The 18,796-nt window shown below is 40.2% G+C and overlaps 2 protein-coding genes across 3 annotated transcripts in view; one reads left to right on the top strand and one right to left on the bottom strand.

The window, feature by feature from the left end:
* The window catches only part of LOC101737333 (hemicentin-1), a 421,872-nt gene extending 418,003 nt beyond the window's left edge, over positions 1-3,869 (top strand). The window contains exon 25 of one of the 2 annotated variants that reach the window (XM_062675692.1): positions 61-3,869. In XM_062675692.1, the coding sequence (XP_062531676.1) occupies positions 61-228 (168 nt within the window). In that variant the 3' untranslated portion in view covers positions 229-3,869. Of the gene's footprint in view, positions 1-58 lie in introns of both variants that reach the window. The other variant, XM_062675691.1, reaches the window with a different exon arrangement.
* Positions 3,870-4,842: 973 nt separating this feature from the next.
* LOC101743815 (uncharacterized) lies at positions 4,843-14,885 on the bottom strand. The gene is made up of 4 exons (XM_004923112.5): positions 14,725-14,885; positions 10,096-10,221; positions 9,434-9,560; positions 4,843-8,370 (listed from the first exon to the last, which is right to left on the bottom strand). Exons 1-4 carry the CDS (start codon positions 14,746-14,748, stop codon positions 8,357-8,359), a joined length of 291 nt encoding a protein of 96 aa, XP_004923169.1. The 5' UTR covers positions 14,749-14,885; the 3' UTR covers positions 4,843-8,356.
* Positions 14,886-18,796: the final 3,911 nt, after the last annotated feature.

Raw genomic sequence — 18,796 nt, 5'->3', positions numbered from 1 at the left:
AGTGATCCTGCTGATATCGTTCGTAATAAATTAACCTTACAACTGACTTCCGCTCTGCAGCCTTACCGGCCCGAGGACCAGTTCATCTACGCCGACGCCGACCTCAAGGACTACGGGCCCATCAACTACAAAGCGGCCTCGATCTACGCCCAGATGAAGAAGGTGAAAGAACAACAACAACTCCAAGAGATCTACGAGAAAGAGAACCCGGAGAGTGACATGCTGTAGTCGGCAAACAGTTGCAGATGTTTCCCCTCGACCAGAGCCCCCAGCCCCACCAGTGCTATCCGACTGGTCGGCCTGGGGGCTCATCTAATGCTGGACTTACTACTCACACTCGGATGTAAGCTTCTCTATCACGTGAGGCGAGTGGCAAGTGCGACCCTGCTGATACTAATTCCAAAAGTGAACGCTACCACCTTGAGACTAGAGCTGGATTTCTCAAAACTAATAAAATGATCTAACATTCACACTGAAATTTCGCGGCAGAAGTTTGGTCTGTCAGACATCCGGGATCAACCAACATCGAAGCTATCTGTGGTGCAAATATCTTCTACCATCTACAGTTTACGAGCGAAACGCTATGTCGGATCTTTGTATCTAAAACGCTATGAACTATTTAGTGTACACAATCAATATACTACTAAAATACTAATCAACGTGCTTCATTTAATTTCTGGTCATTGTGGTAATTTAACTGTTAGCCCTGATGACTGGATAAGGAACTGGTGTCTGCTGGCTTTCTCACGTATTTCTGCTGAGACACGGTCCAAGGAAGGCGCAGGACAACAATTACCAGACCGAGGATATCACGTCTGAATACGCAGTGGTGATGGTACCGAACCAGTATATTCAATGACCGTTCTGACAACAGTAACTATGAACTTGCGGAGCTTAGTGACGTCCAAAGAAACGACAAACTTTTTGCCAACTAAGCACTCTCGGAAAGCTCGGAGCGTATTGTAACTGAAATTATTATAAACCCCGCGCGTGTACAGTTCGCCTTAGATTAATAATGGCGGCAAAAAATTAAATATAAAAAAAAGATGTAAATAAAATTTGTAAATGGACTATAGTTAAGCGGAAATCACAGATGACTTTAAGACGAAGTGACGTTAAAGTTTTTTTTTTACGTGATAAAAACATTTTATTTAAATTTCTTATCATTATGCGATGCTGATTGAACACATTTTAGGCGCAATCACACGTTTGTTTATAGGTTTTGTAACTGGTCACGGAGGGACCGCGGAGGACCCGATTTCGCGGAGTACATACATAATTATTAAAGCTTCAATTCATCGTTTATTTCATTCAATCTGGCCGATAAATGCAATAAAAAAAAATCGACCAGAATCTATAAAATAAACAAAATGATTATAGTTAATTTGGTAAATCACATATTTACAGTTCTGTCAGTCGTAAAGTATACATCCGGGGAAGCTTAGTACACAATCACACGAACAAACACGCAATTATTAGAATACAGCAGTGTAACGAGAATCTATTGCTTAATTCACTAGACCTGCGGGACACCGCCTGGGTTGGTACCGGTGTCGATGTGTAACGCTACGCAGTCGAAGGTTTTCTTAGAGCTTTCCATTACGGATACTCGATTAGAACCTGTTCGGTGACTCCAATATTGACATGACAATGTCATTGAAACATCAGACTTTAAAAGGTTAAATCGGTTCTAGCCCATCGCCATATGTATGCACGAAATAGGAAATATCACTGTATGTATTTGTGTTTATCCTATTTGTTTAACACCTTCGAATCGGCATTAGAGGAAATGGTCTCATTACAGTACCATCAGCTTACGATAGGTACAGTACTAGTACATTGACCAGATAGGTGAGTACCACTTGCAGTCCCACGGCAGTCCCGACGCAGTCCCGACACAGTCCCAGCGCAGTCCCAGCAGGTTTTACTAGTTAGATATAAAACGCGGAGACTAGTTTCAATGTAACCTTTACTAATAGAGTCTGATAGCAGTCCAACTGAGATTGAACGATCTGCGGAATCCATAGACGTTTGACGCCACAGCTTCAGATCGGTGGTCGTGATGTAATCAGTCCTGCCTTTCAATGCGTCTAACATCAGCCATGACTCGGCTCACACACAGTAGTAAAAATAATCAGAGTCGTTTGAAGTCTCTGTATTGCCGGACCACAGTAACGTTTTTTTTTTCTTGCTTAGATGGGTTAACAAACTTACTGCCCATCCGGTGTTAAGTGGTTACTGGAGCCCATAGACATCTACGACGTAAATGCGCCACCCACCTTGAGATATCAGTTCTAAGGTCTCAGTATAGTTACAACGGCTGCCGCGCCCTTCAAACCGAAACGCATTCGCAGAGTAATGGTACCTACCTGCGCGGACTCACAAGAGATCCTACCACCAGTAATGTCTTAGCTTCACTTCTAACCACCTTCTTCCATTTGGGTTATTTTTAACGGGACACGATCACTCGTGAATATATGTTTTGTGATTCATGAATAAGCCCGTCGTCAAATCTTTTGTAAGCGCTTAAACTAGACCGATCGGCATTTACATTAATTTATTTCTTATATTTGAAACAAATTAGTTTTATGTTTATAAAACAACGAAAACACGAATTTTAATTAATTTTAAGCGTACTACTACTATTCTGTATTTATTTGTGGTAATTATAACGTTGTTTTTTTATTTGATTAATTTTCATGTTGTGATAATAGTGATGAGTTTTTTTTTTGTTGGAACGAAGTTCCTTATGGGACGACGCGGAGGGGTACCCTAACCGGGAAAAAACGTCCGTAACGTAAGATTTTTATTAGTAATGCATACAGTGTACGACTTAACTTTATAATAACGTACAAAAAATAACATATTTTTTTTATCATTCATTGACCCACGATCTCAGAGCGTTCGTTTGCGCAATACACTAACTCTCATGCAAGCAACCGTGAATGAAGTGTACCACAATGAGTTCGCACGTTACCGAATGACCGTGGGTTGTTGCGAAACCTCCAGTTTTATATTCTTTATACCTCGAATAGAACTTAAAATTAATATGTTTATAATAAGGAACTTCGTTCCTATCCGGTGTCCCACGACACCAAACATCTTTTATTGTTGTTAATTTTGCGGCGTTTATAGTGGAAGTGTGAGCACGTGGTGGGTTGTCGGTGAATGTTTTTACTTTCCCCTGAAACCGGACGATGGGATCGCCTCTCTTATTGCGAAAGCTTTCCTCAGTTTGCCGCTAGGGGCGCTGTTCCAACTCCATACAAACTTGAGTTAACTTTAACGCGATCGAGAAGTTAAAAAGCTCGCACTAAGCACACCGTTTGTGTCGCTTGAAGTTGGATTTTCGTCTCGTAGTGCTAACCAAAGCCCGTTTATTACGAATTCAAACGAAACTATTTTTTTTGTTGTATACCAAATAAATAATTTATTTCCGATCAGCTTTAAATAAATAAATAAAAATAGTTATATATAATTTTTTCATACATACTTAAATGTCGTACTAATAATGTTAATTAAACTACTCTATAAATAGGGAAAAATAATCAAAAGTATGTCGGCTCTCTTTCGTTTTGTCTTAGTAAAGAAATACTGAAATTGCTATTTGATTTAGCGGTTTTGTTATCTTCAAATAAAAAAAATGCACTTTTAATTTTGTTTGCTTTAATTAATTTAAAAAAAAGCCTAATGCATTCTTTTTTAAAATTACCGTACTGTCAGAAATCATCTGAAGACAAAATCACATTAGGAATAATAAAATCGAAATGTTTTAGAACGAAAACAATTGTAAATAAAATAATATTAAATAAGTGAACTTGTTATAATATTGTCAGAATAGTGTTAATAAATAAAAATTATGGTTTTTATTTTCTTTTTGTTTTCTTGAACGAATAAATAATCCAATTAGCCCTACCACTAGTAATCATGCGAACATATAATATATGAATTTCGGGAATATGTTTTTTAATAAAACCACATTAATCATTCATCGTGAAAGTCGTCGTTTTTAGTAAATAATAATTGAGATTATAGAGGTTGAGAGATAGTAAATAATAATAGAAAAAATACTACACATGCCACCGGAAATAAAACTAGTTGTTGACACTTGTAGTCGTCGTGGCCTAAATGATCCGGTGCATTCGTGTGTAGCGATGCACCAGTGTTCGGATCCCGCAGGCGGGTAACAACTTTTCTAATGAAATACGTACTTAACAAATGTTCACGATTGACTTCCACGGTGAATAACATCGTGTAATAAAAATCAAACCCGCAAAATTATAATTTACGTAATCACTGGTGGTAGGACCTCTTGTGAGTCCGCACGGGTAGGTACCACCACCCTGCCTATTTCTGCCGTGAAGCAGTAATGCGTTTCGGTTTGAAGGGCAGCCGTTGTAACTATACTGAGACCTTAGAACTTATATTTCAAGGTAGGTGGCGCATTTACGTTGTACATGTCTATGGGCTCCAGTAACCACTTAACACCAGGTGGGCTGTGAGCTCGTCCACCCATCTAAGCAATAAAAATTTTTTTTTGAGATATAATTAATTACATATGACCACGCTTGTAGCTGAAAGTAAGTATTGTACTTTTTGACGAAGCATGTTGCTGATAACTTTATTTCTGTAATCTGACGAAGCATGTTGCGGATAATAACATGTACTTTTAGGTTAGGAATATTGTGTTCTTTTTTTTTATAATAAATAAATTTTAAAAAAATATATTAATTACATAGAAACAATATACACACGCCGAGGGAAATAAAACTAGTTATTGACACTCATCAACAATGGCGGGGACACATTCAAAAAACCACTAAATAAAATAAAACAAATAAATTTCTTAAAATAATTTATTTTCAAGAAACATATTTTTTTTAATAAAATTTCTATCACAGCCATTTTTGTTGGTTTAAACATAATATAATTTTTACACAAACAATAATATCAGATACGTAAAATATTATTAATATGTTTACAATTAGCTAATACCACTATCTATATAATAGATAGATATAGATTACAATAGACTTAAAGATATGTCTATCATCCCGATTCCGACGGTATATCCAACCGCGTTATTAAACTTCTACCCGTCCAACTCATCGTGATGTTGGCATCTATTTTCAATGCCGCTATGGCGAACTGTATCTTTCCCGCGGTGTGGAAAGAAGCGGACGTTATCGGCATACATAAACCCGGTAAACCAAAAAATCATCCGACGAGCTACCGCCCGATTAGCCTCCTCATGTCTCTAGGCAAACTGTATGAGCGTCTGCTCTACAAACGCCTCAGAGACTTCGTCTCATCCAAGGGCATTCTTATCGATGAACAATTCGGATTCCGTACAAATCACTCATGCGTTCAACAGGTGCACCGCCTCACGGAGCACATTCTTGTGGGGCTTAATCGACCAAAACCGTTATACACGGGAGCTCTCTTCTTCGACGTCGCAAAAGCGTTCGACAAAGTCTGGCACAATGGTTTGATTTTCAAACTATTCAACATGGGCGTGCCGGATAGTCTCGTGCTCATCATACGAGACTTCTTGTCGAACCGCTCTTTTCGATATCGAGTCGAGGGAACCCGCTCCTCCCCACGACCTCTCACAGCTGGAGTCCCGCAAGGCTCTGTCCTCTCACCCCTCCTATTTAGCTTATTCGTCAACGATATTCCCCGGTCGCCGCCGACCCATTTAGCTTTATTCGCCGACGACACGACTGTTTACTATTCTAGTAGAAATAAGTCCCTAATCGCGAAGAAGCTTCAGAGCGCAGCCCTAGCCCTAGGACAGTGGTTCCGAAAATGGCGCATAGACATCAACCCAGCGAAAAGTACTGCGGTGCTATTTCAGAGGGGAAGCTCCACACGGATTTCCTCCCGGATTAGGAGGAGGAATCTCACACCCCCGATTACTCTCTTTAGACAACCCATACCCTGGGCCAGGAAGGTCAAGTACCTGGGCGTTACCCTGGATGCATCGATGACATTCCGCCCGCATATAAAATCAGTCCGTGACCGTGCCGCGTTTATTCTCGGTAGACTCTACCCCATGATCTGTAAGCGGAGTAAAATGTCCCTTCGGAACAAGGTGACACTTTACAAAACTTGCATAAGGCCCGTCATGACTTACGCGAGTGTGGTGTTCGCTCACGCGGCCCGCACACACATAGACACCCTCCAATCCCTACAATCCCGCTTTTGCAGGTTAGCTGTCGGGGCTCCGTGGTTCGTGAGGAACGTTGACCTACACGACGACCTGGGCCTCGAATCAATTCGGAAATACATGAAGTCAGCGTCGGAACGATACTTCGATAAGGCTATGCGTCATGATAATCGCCTTATCGTTGCCGCCGCTGACTACTCCCCGAATCCTGATCATGCAGGAGCCAGTCACCGTCGACGCCCTAGACACGTCCTTACGGATCCATCAGATCCAATAACCTTTGCATTAGATGCCTTCAGCTCTAATACTAGGGGCAGGCTTAGGGACCCCGGTAACCGTACTCGTCGAACTCGACAAAGAGGTCGACGTGCAACCTAACCCATGCATCAGCCCGCTGAGTTTCTCGCCGGATCTTCTCAGCGGGTCGCGATTCCGATCCGGTAGTAGATTCATTCGCGAAACAATTGCTCTTGAGTTGTTAGGTCTCCTTCGGAGGCGCTCGGGCAGTTGTTAGCAAATCCCACCCCTCTTGGCTGAGCCTTTGCTCGCCCACCTGTCCTGGTGAAACTGGAAAGGCCTTCGGGCCACCAGTAATCTTTCAATCATAAAAAAAAAAAAAAAAAAATGTCTATCATATTATTACAATTATTATATTATGATACATTTAAAAAAATCTCGACGAGCAATTATTCTTAAATTAATTATCATTCCATGGATTTGTGCTACTGGATAACTCGACTAATTAAAATAACAAGCAATGAGTTACCATAAAAATCATTTGAAACTATTCCGATTTAAAATAAATCATTATTGTACAAAATCAATGAATCATTTGAAAAAAAACATGTTTAAGTTAATCGTGGCCTACACATATCCTAACAATTCATTAGTAAATCACAATAAGGATACAAGAACGAAATAATATATAAAAATTTACAATCTTACGTATGATTTGAGCATATCTCCTTAAACCTAGATAAAATAATATGTTTGGCTTATGTATTCAAAATAATATTATTCAACATTTAATTTAGTGTATATACACAAAGGCCAAAGATAAAACGATTCACTATTACTGATGGTAGGACCTCTTGTGAGTCCGCGCGGGTAGGTACCACCACCCTGCCTATTTCTGCCGTGAAATAGTATTGCGCTTCGGTTTGAAGGGTGGGGCAGCCGTTGTAACTATACTTGAGACCTTGGAACTTATATCTCAAGGTGAGTGGCGCAGTTACGTTGTAGATGTCTATGGGCTCCAGTAACCACTTAACACCAGGTGGGCTGTGAGGTCGTCTACCCATCTAGGCAATAAAAAAAAAACAAAAAAACCTCAGTACGTTTTTCTCATGTATTACCAACTAAACATATTTTCAGTTTTTTCTATAATATATTAACATAAATAAAAAAAATAAAAAAGAGAAACCGTAATAGAAAATACACAAAATCATCATCATCATGATCCTATAGCAGTTTATTGCTAGACATAGGCCTCTCCAATTACACGCCACTGAGCATAATCCTCGGCTCCTCTCATCCAGCTCCTGCCAGCCACCCTGCACAGATTCTCACTCCACCGAGCCCTACATAAGCCAATTCGCAGTCTCCACTCAACAAAACACACATGGTACAAAAAACAATATGTCAGCGAATATCATTGAGCAAACACTAGTTCTATTAAGCATTTAACTTATAAAACAATATAAATATCACACGGCAAACGGTTAAAGCATTTGTTTTTTGTAGTACTAAAGAGTTCGTAGCAATGTGAATGTGGTCCGCCTTGAAACATAGGATTGTGGTCTTAATCAAACAAGTACGGTCCTGCTTTATATCAGGAAAGTATAGTGGTTACTACCTCCGCGAGCGCTCGCTTTGCCTCTATTATTTAAGACAAGACCATTTAAGACAGGATTATTAAGGACAAGGCTATTTAAGACCAGATTATATAAGAGAGAACTATTTAAGACAGGATTATTTAAGAGATAACTATTTAAGATAGGATTATTTAAGAGAGAACTATTTAAGTTTCTTTTTGAGTGTTTAAAGGGTACAAAGCTACTTTTTTTTTTATTGCCTTTGTAGGCAGACGGGCATACAGCCCACCTGATGGTGAGTGGTTACCGACGCCCATGGACTTCAGCAATGCCAGAGCCAAGCCGCTGCCTACCGCCATCAAACGTTCACCGATCAGTAGTCACAACCTAATGAATGTCAGTAAAATATTCATTAGTTTTATACTCATAACATTTACGAACACAATTTTGAAATAATATCTCACTAATCTTACGGAATTCGTGTCAACATCTCGACGGCCTAATTAAAGCAAGATAAAAAATCACAACAGCTTTTCTTAGTCAACGAACTTAGACAAAATAAATTACACAATAACTTTATTACTCATATAATTTATATAATTATTTAGGCTTAATTGTCAAGCTAATCTTATCGATAAATTGCACTGAATGAAATCTAAACGAAGCTCGATTTTTGATAGAAATATTTATAAAATGAATGACTCTGCCTCCAAAAGACTTTTATTAATTTTGAAAACTACAAGCTGTGTTAGAGGACCTTTTGCCAAGCGGTCTTTTGAATCAACATCTTCATTTGACACTAAACATACCATAACAGGTCAAATGACCCATTTTGAAATTTTGCATTGAAAATGCACGTATCGTCTTATTGCTTTTGCACATTAGACTTTTTCTTACCAATTAATCTACAGTTATTGTACTATTTTTTTTACTTTGTTTCTACCCGATATAGTAAAAATAGGTATAAGTAAGTCTTGGTATGATTAGTGTTGATTAACCGAACTTGAACAAAAAATGTCTCGACTCCGTGCGTTTATCTCAATATTATCTCAACAAAAACTGAATATTGTCACTGGCGACCTCAAATGCCAAAGGGTAATTTGCTGGCCATAGCTCTCAAAGTTTTTTTTTATTGTCTTTGTAGACAGACGAGCGTACGGCCCATCTAATGGTAAGTGGTTACCGTCGCCCATGGACTTCAGCAATGCCAGGAGCAGAGCCAAGCCGCGGCCTACCGTTAAGTACTCTCCATAAGCCTCGTTTGAAGAAGGATATGTCATAGCACACGGGAGCTCATTCCAAAGCCGGATGGTACGTGACAAAAATGATCTCTGGAAGCGCACTGTGGATGAACGCCGTGGCTCCAGGTAGTATGGACGAACTCTACTCCGGTGGCGGGCGATGCGATATACCTCTATCTAAGTAATTTACGCTTAAAAATCGTATTGACCTCTACCGAAGTACACGTAGTCCGAACACCATTTCCTCGCCTTAAGATCTTTCGAGCAGCAAGCCGGATAGGCTAGCTTTGATTTGGTAAGCTTGGCGCATCTCTGGCATAAATCCAACAACTCGTCCTGTAGACATGGAGAATGCATTGTTTGAAATTAGCTTAAAGACATTCCAATACTTCCAGACATCTTAGATGGCTATAAAACTAACATATTCAAAAACAGCTCTGCTATTTTTGGGCAGGGGACCAAACCTCGTACGAGGTGTCCGCGTCTATGGGGCACGCGGGGTATGTCTGACTTGACGATCTGCTGATGTTGGAAGCAGACCGCGGGCTCAAGAATATTTTTTATTATTAAACAAATCCCTTGCACTCTTTCACGTCCGATCTTTGCCCCGAATCAGAACTCAGTCAGAGTAGGGGAGTTCCCGCAGTCAACACTACAATAAGATTCTACATGAAGGACCTAAGGACGCTCGACCGACGGGCCCTCAAGACCATCGTCAATGACCCGTAGTGCAGTAAACAGTGGAGACATGTAACTCTATCAACGAGGCGATCTATATCAAGTAACCAGAATGACATACATAACCCAATCGAATCGAGCAAGGGACAACACTAAGAACGTTTTTTTTTTGAATTCGTGTTAAGGCACTTACGTCTGTGTGACATTCAGCTGACTCCGTGAAGATCTGACTGCCCGGCGCCAACCAGGGCGGTCTTGAGGTGGCGGTCCGAACCAGTGCGATACAAAGGAACAGCGCCATCAAAAACATTAAGTTCCTCTGTAAAAGAAAATTGATAAATCAATCGGCAGGTCAATCGGCAGATTTTTACTGGTGGTAGGACCTCTTGTGAGTCCGCACGGGTAGGTACCACCGCCCCGCCTATTTCTGCCGTGAAGCAGTAATGCGTTTCGGTTTGAAAGGTGGGGCAGCCGTTGTACTGAGACCTTAGAACTTATATCTCAAGCTGAGTGGCGGCATTTACGTTGTAGATGTCTATGGGCCAACACAGTAACCACATAACACCAGGTAGGCTGTGAGCTCGTCCACACATCTAAGCAATAGATATTATTTATTAAAGTAATAGGTTTCTATATACGAAAATAAATGATTTCTTAAATCGTAATACCATCAAAAAACGATTTAGATTTAAGTCGCGATAATGTTGGTAAATTATGTATTAGTCATATCACAATTCCGATTGTCTTCTTCGAATGCTTTATTTTGTGATAGCCGTAATTAGAGCGGATTGTTACGCAAGTGTAGCTCGGCTTACATCGGGCCGGTGATGCGCCAACGATTGGTATCAGCGAATGACTACAGCGATCGAGGACTTTACAAGCTCGATAAACATCAAGTGTTTAATGCCCGCGGAATTTACAAGCGCGACATAATGGGTGAACACACAGCCCACCTGGTGTTAAGTGGTTACTGGAGCCCATAGAGATCTACAACGTAACTGCGCCACTCACCTTGAGATATAAGTTCTAAGGTCTCAAGTATAGTTACGACTGCCCCACCTTTCAAACCGAAACGCATTACTGCTTCACGGCAGAAATAGGCAGGGTGGTGGTACCTACCCGCGCGGACTCACAAGAGGTCCTACCTCCAGTACAAATTTGTTTTGTGCATCAATAAATAAAAATAAAGAAAAACCACAACAAGACTAGCGCCATTCCGTTGTCATATCTGAACTCTAGTCTCGATGGAGCCATCACTAATTCCTATCTGATCGATTCATTACACAAATCGTTACTACCATAGTCACAGACCTAAAGGCCTTAGGAGACCGTTTGGTCAGCTTAGAGAGAGAGAGAGAGAGAGAGAGTATTCTTTATTGTACACCAAAAAACAAATAAACAGTGCGATACATTAAAAACAAAAAAGTACAATTGGCGGTCTTATCGCTAAGAGCGATCTCTTCCAGACAACCATCAGGTGGACAAGAATCATTTGGAAACGAACTACGCGCGGTGTACCATTCCAGTGAAATATATATACATATATGTACACACACATATACACATACATATCTCCGTAAATATACATACAATTAATACAAAGTATTATATTATATAATAATTATTATTAAAAATAAAAAAATAAAAATTAAATTTAAATTTAGTTGTAGTAAATAACTGATAAGCAATTGCGTATATCGATAAGTACTTCAACATTAAGTACCAACTTAATTTACGCAAGACTCGTCCCAATTATTACGGCAAAACAATATATGCCCTAATTCACTGGCGATATTTTCGTATGTAGCTTTTGTTTTGTAAATAATATTATGTTGTTTTGATCAAAACAGTTGTACCGGTTTCATTAATGACTTCGTTAATTTACACGTTACAATGCGCCAAATAGATCTCTAATTATCCATTTTCCAACTTTATTACAATCAACAAATTTGTGTGGATATGCTATGCTTTGCTTTGCGATAAGTATGTTGAAAAATTCTCTTTGCAATGGCGCTGAGAATATTAATAATCTCTATACTACTAATCAAATGCCTATGCGTTATCATAAATTATTCTTGTCCTGCTGATGGCTGTCTGTAAGAAATTTTCTTGGCGATAAGAGCGCCCATTGTATTTTTATAATATGCTTAATATATATTTTCCATTTTTCATTATGGAGTTTACAATAATTCAATGAGTAAACGAGCAGTTTCCATCAATGAAAATCTCTAGGAGCTTTTATGTGTCACAGATTGAGGTGCTATCTCTTATCTTATGGCAGCATCAATAGCAAATATGCGTATATTTGTTTGTGTATATGGCTATGGACTATAGGCTATACGAGCTAATGGCCTACCCAGAATGAAGTGGTTACCAGATCTTACAGGTGTCACAATGGAGAGGCCGCCCCCACCTTGTGACAACATCGAAGGCTCCCTCTATAACGGTTGCCCCTCTCTTCAAACCGGAATGCTAGACTTCTTTTTTATGATTGAAAGATTACTGGTGGCCCGGAGTTATTTTCAGTTTTGCCAGGACAGGTGGGGAAGCAAAGGCTCAGCCAGAAGGGGTGGTATTTGCTAACAGCTACCCGAGCACCTCCGAAGGAGACAGCTCAAGATGCTTCGCGAATGATCGACCTCTACTTTGTAGAGACTAGCACGGTGGTGGTATCTACCCGTAGGAACTTACAATATGTCCTATCACCAGTACGATGAAGGTACCAGTGCGACCCAGTCTAATCTTAACCCCACGAAGCTCGCTCATTTACCAAGAACCAGCCATTTCCATTTCATTTCGATATTTATTTCGTTTTGGAGTCATCGAGAAAGACATATCGGATGTGTTATTTTATTATTATTATTGCTTATATGGGGGTACGAGCTCACAGCTCACCTGGTGTTAAGTGGATACTGAATACCATAGACATCTACTACGTAAATGCGCCACCCACATTGAGATATAAGTTCTAAGGTCTCAGTGTAGTTACAACGGCTGCCCTACCCTTGAAACCGAAACACATTACTGCTTCACGGCAGAAATAGGCAGAGCGGTGGTACCTACCCGTGCGGACTCACAAGAGGTCCTACCACCAGTTGTAAAACCAGTTCTCTTCAGTAAGTATTTTCTTTGTATGGTACACAAGGAATGAAGGGAGGGACATTGTCAATGTTCCTCCATCGTTATAGTCTTCCGACATTCGACCTGCCACCGTGATGTCGAAGCCAGTCACATTCAACCCGACAGACGTAGCTGCTTCACGGCAGAAATAGACCAGATGTATACACCGGCGAACGCCATGCCATCACTAATTTATCACACGTGCTCTGAGGAATTGTTTGAGATGATCCCCTCATCTTCTTTTTATCATCGCACCTCCCGCCATCGGAGCAGAGTTCATCCATATTATCTGGAACCGCTGCGATCATCGACAGTGCGTTTCAGATATCTTTTTTGCCACGTATCATACGGCTATGGAATGAGCTCCCCTCCACGGTGTTTCCCGAGCGCTATGACATGTCCTTCTTCAAACGAGGCTTGTGGAGAGTATTAAGCGGTAGGCAGCGGCTTGGCTCTGCCTCGGGCATTGCTGAAGTCCATGGGCGACGGTAACCACTCACCATTAGGTGGGCCGTATGCTCGACTGCCTAAAAGGGCACTAAGAAAAAAAAACATTGTTATTCCCTCGTCATAGTGGCTGTTACTCAGTTAACATTATTTCATTAATTATTGTATTATTTAATATTAAGTTTATATTAGTAGTTGACAATTATAATTTTAATAATTTTAATTCAATTTCGTTTGATTCGATTTGATTTTTATTAATTTTTATTTTTAATAATTGTGATAAATTATAATTTTAATTTTATTTTATTTTGATTTAAATTTTATGTAATTCTATGTAAAATTTTATGGACTTAAGTTGCCTGAAAAAACTCATTTTCTTTTGCACTTTTAGCGCAATGAAATGTTTTATCGACCAAATTAAATATCCAATTTATAAATTGTATATTTAATAATAATATTATATCGTTACACTTGTTCACAACTGTAAACAAGTGTAACAATATATCATATAGATAAAAATTAAGGATTTGTAGATTCAATTCATAATCCCTTTGTGCTTGATTTTAAAACTGCGATTAAGATATTTAAAGTGATCACGCGATAGTGCTCTTTTTTTTCTTTTTTTTATTGCATATATGGGTGGACGAGCTCACAGCCCAGCTGGTGTTAAGGGACTTCCGGAGTCCATAGACATATACAACGTAAATGCCGCCACCCACCTTGAGATTTCAGTTCTAAGGTCTCAGTATAGTTACAACGGCTGCCCCTTCAAGCTGAAACGCATTACTGCTTCACGGCAGAAATAGGCAGGGTGGTGCTACCTACACGCGCAGACTCACAAGAGGTCCTACCACCAGTAAATTAGCTTCGATGACCACTAAACAACAGTAGGGACTTACGCTCGTGGTAATTTCCACCCACAATATCTGTGTAATAAAAAGGCTAATGTACCGTTTCCAGACACCACAGCTTTTGACGGTCATCACACTCGTCCATTACGACGATAAGTTTGGCAAGTAAACCAACCCAAAGACACAGACCACTGAGTTTCTCGCCGGATCCTCACAGTGGGTCGCGTTTCCGATCCGGTGGTAGATTCTGCAAAACACTGCTCTTGCTAGGGCTAGTATTAGCAAATTCTCCCAGGTCGAACCCGTGAGCTTTCCTACCCAGGCGTGGATGAAATAGCCCTCTAGGCTACCAGCGAATAGAAAGGAAAAAAAGGCCATAACAATTTTTCAAAACAAGAACTTACCCATAAAACGAACTGTAACGCCATTTTCTCAGGCAAACGAAATAAAAACACACGCGAATCAAGTATAATTAATAATAAACAAATTCGTATTTGTATGTTTGGTTTACGTATTTACAAACAGCTGTCGATCGTACTCGGCGATGTCTCAAAGACGTTTGAAGAGAACCAATTTAAAACATTGAATTAAATTATATTAGATAAACACTCACATGTAAATTGACATGCTCCAGAATTTGTACGTACGTATTCAATAAATTAATTGACACAATTTTGAAACTGTTTTTTTTTAACGGCGTTGTTTAGATCGGTGAACCAGCTGACGGTCTACCTGTGTGCTCCAGTGGCTACAGGAGCCTCTGGGTTACGTGGCCCTCACTCCCTTTGAGGTCACGATTGACTTCCACGGTGAAGGAATAACATCGTGTAATAAAAATCAAACCCACAAAAATTATAGTTTGCGTAATTACTGGGGGTAGGACCACTTGTGAGTCCGCGCGGATAGGTACCACCGCCCTGCCTATTTCTGCCGTGAAGCAGTAATGCGTTTCGGTTTGAAGGGTGGGGCAGCCGTAGTAACTATATTGAGACTTTAGAACTTGTATCTCAAGGTGGGTGGCGCGTCTACGTTGTAGATGTCTATGGGCTCCAGTAACCACTTAACACCAGGTGGGCAGTGAGCTCGTCCACTCATGTAAGCAATAAAAAAAAGTCGAAATTTCAATTGTATTATTACGCGCTGTGGACGGGATAAACCCTTAGAACACTTTACAATTCGTAAATAACTTCTTCCGCTTCGCTTCAGGTGATCCGTTCGTTGTTTCACTTCGAGTAGATCCGATCACTGACTACATTCGTGTCATCTCTGCAACGCTTTTACAGTCGACATGACAACTCTACAATTATCGAAAACATTCCCAATAGAATGGGTCGTTTCGATATGTGTTCCCGCCATTAGATAATAGATGGCGTTATTCTTACCGGTGTAACAGTATTCCTTGACGGCTATCCTGTGTTTTAAACATAAAGCGATCCGAATGTTGATGCCCATTCGTGTGAGGTACGTAGAACCACCAGTTACTTCGAAAACTCATTAATGGCAGGTTTGATTTTTATTGCACGATGTTCCCTGATGGAAGTCGTTCGTGTTTACGTGTAAAGTATTTCTTTTTTTTGACCCTTTCGCTGACATTACGCCCCTCCTCTAGAAATTTCTAAGTTGGAACTGAATTTTGAACATCTTGTTTCCCCGAGACCTGGCGCGTGCTGCATTAGGGAATGGAATATTACATCTGAAATACCTTAGGGATTCTAGTCTTCCACTTTGCGGTTGGCAGCGGCTTGGCTCTGCCCCTGGCATTGCTGAAGACCATGGGCGACGGTAACCACTCACCATCAGGTGGTCCGTATGCTAGTCTGCCTACAAGGGCAATAAAAATAAAAAAAACCACTGCGCAAGTCCGATGACATTTTGGCCCATAGTACAAAAGTAGAGGCTAATCAACAAATCAAAGAGCGGACGGTTAGCGTGGTATGGACATGTGATGCGGAGAGAGAAGATGCATGTGACTAGGAGATGTATGGAAATGGTAGTGCAAGGTAGAGGAGAAAGAGGTCGACCGAAGAAGACATTATTGGATTGTGTGAATGACGATATGAGAGCGAGAGGAGTGATTGTTGAGATGACGGCTGATAGAAGAGAATGGAAAAGAAAAAAGTCGCTGTGCCTAACCCACCTAGTAGGATAAGGTGGCGAAAAAGAAGAAGAAGAAGTACAAAATTAGAAGCTGTGTAGAGATGGTCAAACTCCCTCTCGACCTCAATTCCGACATTAGATGACGAAGAAGTCCTGTATCACCTTTCGTACAGCACCATCAGGGTTCCGTCTTTGTGGAAGACCACCCATGTCACTCTACCTCCAAAAAGGCGACCGGTCGGATCCCTCGAATTGCAGGTCTATCAGCAGTACAACTCTACTGCTATCAATAGTAACGACTTATATTGGACGACTCAAAAAAATCTTGCACCTATTGGATGTGTTTTCTCGGCAGACCAACCGGGTTCACATGCTTTCTATTTTTTTATTACAACAAGCGGCCCGCTCCGGCTCCGCTCGGGTCTTTAACAAAAGTTTCAACGATATTTGACGTTTTTTTATTTTTTTAAATAAAAGAACACTTACTGCGGCATCACTATAATAGATAGACATATGCTGTCGCGACACTTTTTGTAAATAATACTGTGTTCTACAAAGTCGTATTACATTATTTTATTCTATCATCAACAGTTTTCGCTGGGCACGCGATGTAAAGAATACTTTAGATAAATTTTTTACACTTTGGATTACATTATTGGTGTTTTAGTAAGGATCCCTAATTTATTTCAAAAAATATTATAGCGTTTGTCACTCGGGAATAATGTTGCTTCTAAACAGTGAAATAATTTTTCAAATCGGCTCAGTAGTTTCGGAGCCTATTCAATACAAACAAACAAATCTTTCCTCTTTATAATATTAGTATAGAAGTATAGATATCAAGCAAACTATACACTAGTAGATAATTTACGTAAAATAAACAAACAAAGCCACGAGCTAGCGCTCTATATGTCGGGAACACCGCAGCCCCACGTGGTCTGAGATAACCGTTAGTTCCGTTGGAAGATAACATAACTACATATAAGAAGCACGGATGGAAGATCACACAAAACACTTAAAGGCAATTATTTATTTATTGCTTTGATGAGTGGACGATTTCACAGCCCACCCGGTGTTAAGTGGTTACTGGAGCCCATAGAGATCTATAACGTAAATGCGCCACCCATCTTGAGATATAAGTTCTAAGGTCCCAGTATAGTTACAACGGCTGCCCCACCCTCCTGGACATCAGCAAGGCTTGTTCAGTCGCTGGATACAGTCCAAAAAAACTATAGATGACACTCATACATAAAATTAATATTTTTGTGTGTGTGTGTGTGTGTAAATCGTACTTCGATCAGAGCGCAATCAGTTGTAACGTTATTTTCGTAAAGTCATCGTTATAAGCAATATCTGGTGCTCGCGCTGAGACGTCGAATCAATCCTCGAAGTCTCATCCAAGTGGTGTCCTCGGTGGCACTTGGCAGGGTCATTGTGATGGTCAATTATCATATAAAACTTTTTTTTTTATTGCCCTTGTAGGCAGACGAGCATACGGCCCACCTGATGGTGAGTGATTACCGTCGCCCATGGACTTCAGCAATGCCAGGGCCAGAGCCAAGCCGCTGCCTACTTGAATTTTTTCTCAAAATGTAAGGTTGGGTCTAGTTTTTAACAAAAACCACTTTAAGCGGATTGGTATTTTACTCTTGAGCCTTTGAAAGCGTATGAGGAATCATTATTAAATTACGGGCACACCTCTAAACACTACAATTCAAAAGTTAAAATGAGTAAGATGGGACTTCACGTCTTTAAAAAATTGTCATATATAACCTTTGTAAATGAACATTTTTTATATATTTTTTATATTGCTTAGATGTGTGGACGAGCTCACAGCCCACCTGGTTTTAAGTGCTTACTGGAGCCCATAGAAATCTACAACGTAAATGCGCCACCCACCTTGTGATATAAGTTCTAAGATCTCAGTATAGTTACAACGGCTTCCATACCCTTCAGACCAAAACGCATTACTGCTTCACGGCAGAAATAGGCAGGGCGGTGGTACCTACCCGTGTGGACTCACAAGAGGTCCAGTAATTACGCAAATTATAATTTTTGCGGGTTTGATTTTTATTACACGATGTTATTCCTTCACCGTGGAAGTCAATCGTGAACATTTGCTAAGTATGTAGGTATTTCATTAGAAAAATTGGTACCCGCCTGCGAGATACGAATACACCGGACGTCTTATCCTTTAGGCCACGACGACTTCAATCTCTTCTTCATTTTGTCAAATGGTTTCTTTTGGTTTAAAGAGCTTTAGAGACAAACAAGCATACAGTTCATTAGACGGTAAATAGTCATGCTCCTGGACTTCAGCTGCTACTGTTTAGCCGCTGGATACATTCCAAGAAAACTATAGATGACGCTCATAAATAAAAT

This window comes from Bombyx mori, chromosome 24 (assembly GCF_030269925.1).
Source record: "Bombyx mori chromosome 24, ASM3026992v2".
NCBI lineage: Eukaryota > Metazoa > Arthropoda > Insecta > Lepidoptera > Bombycidae > Bombyx > Bombyx mori.
Note: the sequence above shows the minus strand (reverse complement) of the source record. Positions and strands in the feature narration are given on the sequence as shown.

Bases quoted from the DNA above. Each gene is read 5' to 3' on its own strand.
- LOC101743815 (XM_004923112.5), bottom strand. From the start codon at position 14,748: ATGGCGTTACAGTTCGTTTTATGG. The intron at 10,222-14,724 runs GTAAGTTCTTGT...TTTCTTTTACAG, and splicing joins CGTTACAGTTCGTTTTATGG to AGGAACTTAATGTTTTTGAT. The intron at 9,561-10,095 runs GTAAGTGCCTTA...CCATGTCTACAG, and splicing joins CAGCTGAATGTCACACAGAC to GACGAGTTGTTGGATTTATG.